The 8,860-nt window shown below is 41.5% G+C and overlaps 1 protein-coding gene across 1 annotated transcript; it reads right to left on the bottom strand.

Moving 5' to 3' along the window:
- Positions 1–3,844: 3,844 nt before the first annotated feature.
- Positions 3,845–8,860, bottom strand: LOC110793260 (uncharacterized; the record flags this gene model as incomplete). Its single annotated transcript, XM_021998119.2, has 3 exons — positions 3,845–4,375; positions 7,520–7,641; positions 8,581–8,860. Coding segments are annotated over 3 exons (717 nt in total), but the record flags the coding sequence as incomplete, so codon positions are not given.

Here is an 8,860-nt window from a genome sequence, read left to right as displayed (position 1 = left end):
TTGCAATTTCTTCACCTCTTCGGCGATAGCCTTGTTCTTCTCCGAAGAGTAGTTTCTTTTTTTCTGTTTGATTGGTCGAGCTTCAGTGCTGACATCCAGCTTGTGACAGATTATTTTCGGATCTATGCCTGGCATGTCAGCTGCTGACCATGCGAAAATGTCTTTGTGATCTCTCAGCAACTGAATCAGCTCTATTCGAAGTCCTGAGCCTAGGCCTTTGCCTATTCGGACATTCCTGTCTGAGTCATCCTCGAGGGAGATGTCCTCCATTTCTTGATCTGATTCGGGGGAGAGGGTTTCCGGCCGAGCATCGACCTCTGCGGGCTTTACCAGACTGCTCGACTCCGCCTTTCTCCTTTTGGCCTCTTTTCCTTCGCTTGGGGGAGGGTTTTTTTCCTTCTCGTCTTCAGGGTTGTCTCCTAGCTTTGGTTTTCGGATGGCCGTGTGACAAGTTGACCTTGCCACCTCTTGGTCGCCTTTTATCCGCTCGGCGAAGCCTGCGTCCGAGACATACATCATCATCTGATGGTATGTAGATGGGACTGCTTGTATTTTGTGGATCATGGTTCGTCCCATGATGACGTTGTACACTGAGTCGCAGTCCATTACTAAGAATTCCTCTCGGACGTTTCTTGCCGCCAGGCCTTGACCGATTGTAACGGGTAGGGTGATCTTTCCTCGGGGGATAGCTGCGGATCCGTTGAATCCGATCAATGGGTAACTGACCTTGGTCAGTGACTCTTCTACCTCTTCGAGGATGAGCTGTTCGAAACAGTTCCTGAAGATGATATTGACAGCGCTCCCTCCATCGACTAGTACTCTATGGACGTTGTGGTTATTGAGATCCATTTCGATCACCAACGGGTCGTCATGTTTGTACTGGGTCCCGAGGCAATCATCAGTGGTGAAAGTCATGTTCGGGGGGGTAGGCTGATTCTCCCCTACATTGCTGAAGTTGACTCGGTGGGAGAGGGCCCTTAAGTGCTTTTTGCTGGCGTTGTTGGATCTTTGTCCTCCGAACACCACGAGGATTGGTTTTTTCTTTTGCCCTTCGGTCTCGTGGACCCTTTTCTAGGCTTGCTCTTGCAGCTTACCAGATTTTGCTTTTTCTTTTTCTTCTCTTTCCGCCCTATGGTCAAGCAGGTAACCCTTGAGGTAGCCTCGTCGGATGAGGTCTTCGATGTTATCCTTCAACGAGTTACACTCCTCGGTGGTATGGCCGAAGTCATCGTGGAATTCACACCATTGTTCTTGTTGCGGTGGCGGGGGTTTGACCTGAGCTTGTCTGGAAGCTTCCACTTTTCATCGTCCTTGTGGAGGTTGAAGATTTCTCTTCGGGGTATGGTGAGTGGGGTGTAGTTGGTGTACTTAGGTTGAAATTCACCCTTCTTCCCATCTTTCTTGGGGCTCGCTTCTCTCGCACCCACCTTCTCTTTCCCCTTTTTTGAGTTGCCCTCGGGCTTACTCTGATTTGTTCTGTTATCTTTCGGATCCGAGGAACCTCTTAGCCTTGTTGTTGCCTTGTTGAACTCTTCCGTTCTGATGAACGCATCTGCCATTTGGAGCACGTCCGCTATTTTGGAGGGGTTTTTCATTGTCAGTTTGTCTCGGAATTTCCCCTCCCGTAGCGCGTGCTTCAAGGCGAAGATTGCTACGTCTGGCTGCAGGTTCGGAATGTTGGTGGATTCCTTCATGAATCTGGCCATGAAGTCTCGCAGGCTCTCGTCTCTTTCTTGCTGTATAGAGGTTAGCTCGGCAGTGGTTCGTTCTGGGCGATTGTTGCTCACGAACTGTACACAAAACCTCTTTTTCAGCTTCTTCCAACTTTTGATCGATCCATTCGGCAGCGATCAGAACCATTCTCCAGCAACTCCTGTCAGCGTGGTTGGGAAGTATTTGCACCAGCAGGCTTCGGAGTAGGGACTCAGAAACATCTGCTGTTCGTAAGAGATGACATGGTCCCTCGGATCTGTGATTCCGCTGTACGTTAGGTGCGCTGGTAGTCTCACTTTGGGAATTGTCTCCATGACAATATCATCCGAGAATGGGGAAGATACCGGAGTCATGATTCTCTTTCCTAGCCTCGCCCTGATATCTTCGCTTCTCGAGTTTCCTCTAAGGGACTGCTCGGGGGCGTGTAGGGGGCTAGGAGTTCGGTCACTTCTCCTTCTCCTTCTCGACTGGCCACTGCCCTCGGGTTGTCTACTGGACCCACAGGGGCTACCCAGCCTATCATGAACTGAAGGTCGCAGTCTGCTATGGACCGAGCTTCGGATCCGAGTTCGATCACTGGCCCCACTTTGGAGAGCTTGGGGTGTTGGAGACGGCGTTGCGAACCATTCTGGCTGCTGTGCAGCTCTCTGTTGCGTATCCCACATGCTCTCTCTCCACCTTGTCATTAGGTGCGTTCCTGACATTGTGGAGAGATCTTGCTCGGGCCTCACATTGTCCTCGTCAGTCGAGGGCATGTTCAGCAATACCTGTCGCTTAGCTCTCCTCGCTTCTCGTCGTGCTGCTGCCTGGGCTTGCTCTTTCTCGTTGAAGAGGAAGTTCTGCATGATGGTCATGGCTGCAGCGAGCTCTTCTCGAGAAGGGAGTGGTCTGCTGGTCATGGCGGTGGCCCTTGTTGGCTGCGACCTCGCCACTGAGTGCAGCTGTTCACCCCCATCGGATTCCGAATCCGTTTGGACAAGGACATCTCCCACCTGGTTGTCATTGTTGGGCATTTCCATTTTTTACTTGGAAAGTGAAGTGTTTTTTTTTTCGGAGCTTTCAAGTGTTCTTCCCCACAGACGCCGCCAAATTGTTCCGGTGTTGAAGTGGATGAAACAATAGGCTTCGAATGAAGGCCATTTTTGTGTGTGTTGAAGATCTTGCTAGCTCGAATGTGTTGAGTCCGAATCAACCTGCACAATAAACAAGTTACTAGCCTCGGGGGTGTTTCCGAGGAAAGCCCCTCCGATGCCTAAGTAAGAACAATGCTCGGATTCTAGAGAGAGAAATTCCCTAGAAGAGTGGTCTTAAGGCGTGAAATGGACGTACCTTGGTAAGTGAGCCATGACGGCTTATTTATAGTGTTTGTACAATAAATGCCCTTAGGTTATTTATTGCAAGTGGGCCTTGGGTCTTGATTGGCGGCTGAATAGCCTTTGGACTGTAGTGCTTGTGGGTTTGATGCTGCTATATTGAGCCCTTGGGCTTTGGACTTAGTGGCCCAATTGATAGTCAATTGGGAGCCCAAACACCTTTGATCCACAACGCGTGCACAACCTGGTTCCGTAGGTAGGAGCCGTCGAGTTGGAGGTTTTCTAAACGTCGGGGTGTTTGTGACCAAATCGGTAGACTAATACTTTTATAGTATCAACAAATAGTAGTTAGAACTAATAACGCAGATGACTCGTATTGATACTATTGTAAGACTAAAAAAACCCTAAAATTTTAATCCAAGACACACGAGATTTGATTGAAACAGACTACCTTACCGTTGATCTAAAACTTTAGAGCTGGTATTAATAGAAGCCTAGAAAGCCTCCATCTAAACGTCAAAGGGCTTGTGACCAATCGCTAGACTAATACTTTTATAGTATCAACAAAGAGTAGGTTAATACTAATAACGCAGATGACTCGTATTGATACTACTTAGTAGTGTATTGGTAGACTAATATCACACTAATCAGTACCAATACCAAATTATTGAGTACAAGTAAGACTCACTTGCGTCCATTTAACGCACCATAAGTGAGTTGGTAATCTTGTCTTTTTGCTAACTTAAATAATAGTGTATAAGGGAGACATATAACGACCACATATCAATAATGGTATTGGCCAAACAAAAAGGGACAACTAAGAAATGAATACCGAGCTATCTTTTATAGACGGAAGGAGTAGTAATAGATAAATAAAATCTTGAAAGTACAACTTTTCTTGATATTCTCATATCAAAGTGTTTATCAGAGACATCTACTTTCAATTGACACATTTATTTAGTACAATGATCATGCCGAACCCCCACACACAACATAGATCGATCTCTTTAATTAAGATTATAATTAAGAGTTAATCAGATGGTGAGAAGGGAGATAAGGGACTCATACTTGGGAAACTTTGCAACAAGCTCACTTCGCTTCGACGATTGTGAGTCTTCATAATGGAAAGCAGGTGCACAAGTGACCCCCATTAGAGAGTAGTATTTCTCAGCATCTCTGGGTGTGACTTCAATATGTGAACCATCTTCAGAAATGATAACATCTTTTGTTGGAAACGAACCAAACCAAGTGAAAGGAGGCACTGTGTATTGTGGTTGCTCATTCTCAAGTAGGTTAGGCCCAACGCGAGTTAACTTGACCTCTCCGTTCATTTCATTCAATTCTATCACCTGAAAATAGAGCATGCTTGATTAGATCTCAAAGGACACTAAGAAGTTGTAATATAAGTAGAGGCGTACGCCCACGAATGAGACAAATCAAATAATTATAAATTAGATGTCACTTCTTAGGATTCCTAATAAGTCCTATAGACTTCTATCACATATCATATCACATAACTCTACCTCATACGATGTTCTATCCTCTAGGTATAACTACGTTATCTTCAACAGAAATAAATGAAAAAAAGGAAAAGGTAGTAATAGCTATTACCATTATTAGTTGTTTGGTATACCTTAGGAAATGAATCATTTGGAACAAATTGGGAATTGATGAGGGTAACAATTTTGCTACCATAGGGTTGGGAGAAGCAACAGATAGTGGTACCAAACATCATATTCCATTTCACTCTTTATTGAGCAACGAGGCTTTCCTAATGCAATATGTTCCAGTTCACTCTTTATTCCAGTTCACTCTTTATTGATTACCCTTGGGAAATGGAATATGTTATCAGTTCACTCATCTCATACCAAACATCATATTCCATTTCCAGCACTTGAACTCTATACCAAACATGCAGTGAGAGATAAATGAGAAAATATAAATGGATGAATCTTTGAAAGAAAGTTAATATCCCTTTTGATAGAAATTGTTCGAGGGCCTCGGGGTTTGCATATATAATAATTAGTCCAAAATGTTCTTCCTTGTTTTGTCCTGTTGCCTAAGGAAGGTGGTTAAAGAAAGGAGAACACGGCAAAATGCCCTTACAAAATAAACCAGGTACCTTCTAAATCTAGGGAGTCATGTGGGAGTTCCAATGTCTAAGAAAATGACTGAAGCAATTGAACATCAAGGTATAGAAGCTTATTCTTTCACTCTTTATTGAGCAACGAGGCTTTCCTAATGCAGATTGGCTGCGCGTATAAAAATAAATCAGATTCGTAGCCTGAGGAATAATTACAGACACATTGTCTGATCACTCTGAACAATATTAAAGTTCTGATCCCAATGATGGGATCGGCTACATGAACCAAGATTTTATATGTTATGATCGTCAACCATGACCCTCTCCCTCCATAAATAGAAAGAGGTGGACTTCCTGGTGAGTTTTAATTGGTTGGAAACATTCCCCACCTACTGCAGCAAGTTGGGTATGGAAGTATATGTGTAAAGTGAAAGATGAATTAGCTCAACATGGGCTAAGTAACTGGAATGCAGGGGCCAAGTACACTATTAAACACGTGTGCAAGCTTGTTAATGGTCCAGAACAGAAAACAACGTGGGCTGCAGCAACCTGGAATAGAATTTCAATACCTAAGCATAAGTTTATTCAATGGTTGGCTAATCAGGGAAGGCTGCAGAGTGCAGACCAAAGATCGATTCTATAAGATGGGTATTTGTAGTGATGCTAAATGCTTTCTCTGTGGTATTTGTAGTGACCAAAGATCCATTTTTTCCCTTCAGTAGGAATTGCATCACTCATTCTCTGGATTGGATATTAGGTGTTGGAACTCACAGTAATCTTCTACAGCTCCTGAAATGGGTTAGTAGAGGCTAGGGCTCAAGGTTCAGAAGAGCTACGGTTTATGCTACGATTGCAGCAACAGTTTCACTTTGGGAGCAAAAGGTTCCAAGGGTTCAGACCGTAGTGAAAGGTTAGAAATTAAAGCTAGAATAAGAGGAGTGATGGGAAGGAAAGCCAACCAAGTTGACAGAACATGGATGGAAAATTTGTAATTAGTCTTGGTTGTTTGTTCTGGAGTTTTAGAATTGTTGTATTATGGCCTGTTGGCCTAGTTTCGTAACTTTTTTTAAAGAAAGGTGATTCCTAGAAGGTTTGTTCTCTCTACTAACAGAGTAGATAGGTTGTATTGTTTTCTTAAAGTAATATACTGTTTTTTACTTACCCAAAAAAAACAAAAACAAAAAAATTATCCTATTCATCGTCCTCAGGTTACTGAGAGACAGTCAACTTACCAGAAAGCAATCATTATCACTCAAATTTGTATTATGTGTTCTATATTTAATTCAAAACAATGCTAGGCCACAAATCTGTAATTAGCTAAAACCTCTCCGAATCTACAAGACTACAATGTACCACTAAATAAAGAAACCAATAAGTGGACATGTCCAGGATGTGAGAAGTCATAGAGATAACACTCAATAAAAATACCTAAGTGCTTCAGGAACAAAGAAATAGAATTCTTTTGAAGGAAGAATCAGTGACATATACTTCGTATACAACAGCAAATTCTGACAATTCAGTGGTAAATGTTGATGCAAATGTTCAACAAAGTGTGAGGGAAAAATTCAGTGACGCATGATAAAACTACCTCCTTTCATAATGCTATCTCAGACAAGACGCCCATTCAAACTCAGCATAAGTGTTGATGAAGGTACCAGGCTAGTAGCATTAGCTCACACTTAATAGATTACTCCATGCATTTACACACAAAGTGATATTCTCGTCATGTGTTTGAACATCAATTACGGATTCTTCAAAGTGATACTGCTTTGATTCTCACCCTTCTTTACGCTATTCTTGTCCAGGTTCCCTCGGAAAGAATCTTTTTACAATGGGATCCCTGAACTAACCCAAAAGCATTAACAACAAATTCCATGGACTTAACTGTTGTGATATCTTGGCATTGTTCCCTAACACTAAAGACATACATTGTCACCTATAACTTGGCGTTGTTCTTCCTTGTTAAGAATGGTACATACTAAATTCATTCATTTTGATTCCCAATTGTTACACATACACCATTGGAGAAAACAAGTCTACCACATTCCAAATCGGAGTTTTTTTTTTCTAAAAAGAGCAGGAGCTTTGCAGTCACATCAGTAAGGTTGCGTACATCTTACCCTCCTACCCCTGATCAGACCATATTTAAGAGAATTGGATAATGCCAATATAGTAGCTTGGTACAACATTTCTTACCGTATACATGATACAACAACAACAACAACAACAACAACAAAGCCTTAGTCCCAAAATTCCGGTCATATCATGTATACGGTAAGAAGCCTTACGGATTCTTACCGTATACATGATATGACCGGAATTTTGCGTTTAGACAATGTAAATTGTTAATTATCAAGATATTAAGTCCATAAAAACTACTAAACTTCAATTCCCAAGAAACAGATATTACCGTAAGAGGATCTCCCATGTAATGGTGAAAGGTTTCAGCACAAGGAACACGGTGGATATGCGCCACGCTCCCAGAAGGCAGCAAGAAGTAAGTGGCAGTGCTAACAGCCCGGTCCACCTTGTCTAAGCATTAACAAAATCCATAGGTAGTCAGAAACCAAGATTTTGCCATTTTGGTACCCATGGCTTCACTAATAACTAATCACAATAAAAGAAATTGCTGCCACACTTCACAAATTTAGCTACACATGAACTAATTGGTAGTATTATACAATAAAACTCATAATACAAATGGGGAGCAATTGACATTTAAACATCCAAAATCATACTCCCTCCATCTCACTTTAATATGCCACATTTTGTTGAAGGCCGTTTTGAAGGAATTCTCCCGTGAACAAACATCTTACCATTTAAATATTGCAGATGTCCAGTTAACGCTACCCAACAAATGACTTTTGACCCTTAATCTCTCGAATTATGCAAATGTAAAGACTATACAAAATGACATTTGGACTCCGTTTGTTTTGACGGTAACACTTTTCTCGAAAATGATTTTCCATTTTCCTTTGTTTTGTTAAGGGTGGAAAACAGTTTTTCCAAAGGTAAAAAACAACTTTCTCTAGTGTGGAAAACCAATTTTCCCTTTGAAAGGAGGAATACCCCATTTTTCACCCTAATCTCTTACAGGAAAACTATTTTCCTTATGTTTTCCCTTGAAAATTGTTTTCTCCCTTGTTTAGAGTCCTTTTTATGGAAACATCTTATTATGATACTTCGTACTACGGATCAAAATCCTAATTTGAATTATTATATACAACAATTGGCCAATAATTTGGAGAAATTCCGAAATAGAAATGTGTTCTATTAAAGCGGGAACAAAGACGGTATGATTAATGAACCCCAAAAGACAGAATTTCAAGGCTGAATATTTGGGGGTTTGGGAAATGAAATGAAATCTAAAAAATTCAAATTACATCGAACATAAGAAACTACATAGAGAATTGAACTTGGAATATAAAAGTTAAAGAAAAACATGGAAATTGCATGGTTTTATGAACTTACATTGAGGAGGAAGGAGAGATTTGGAGAGAGTGACAGAATTGTCTCTGAATGTCTCAATGTAAAATCCACCATCTGGGTGGGACTTTAATTTCAATTTCTCCACTATTTCTGATGTTTTCAACATTTTTACAAACAATTTGCAACAACTCCAACAAGGGTTTATGCGAAGAATTGAAGATGATGATGCGGTAGTTTGGTATTTTGGTACTAATGAGTTACTAATGAGTGATAGAAGGAAAGACAGAGTGAGTGAGTGAGTGATACAGATAAGGACAAGTAG

Source organism: Spinacia oleracea, chromosome 2 (genome assembly GCF_020520425.1).
Source record: "Spinacia oleracea cultivar Varoflay chromosome 2, BTI_SOV_V1, whole genome shotgun sequence".
NCBI classification, from domain to species: Eukaryota; Viridiplantae; Streptophyta; class Magnoliopsida; order Caryophyllales; family Amaranthaceae; genus Spinacia; species Spinacia oleracea.
Note: the sequence above shows the minus strand (reverse complement) of the source record. Positions and strands in the feature narration are given on the sequence as shown.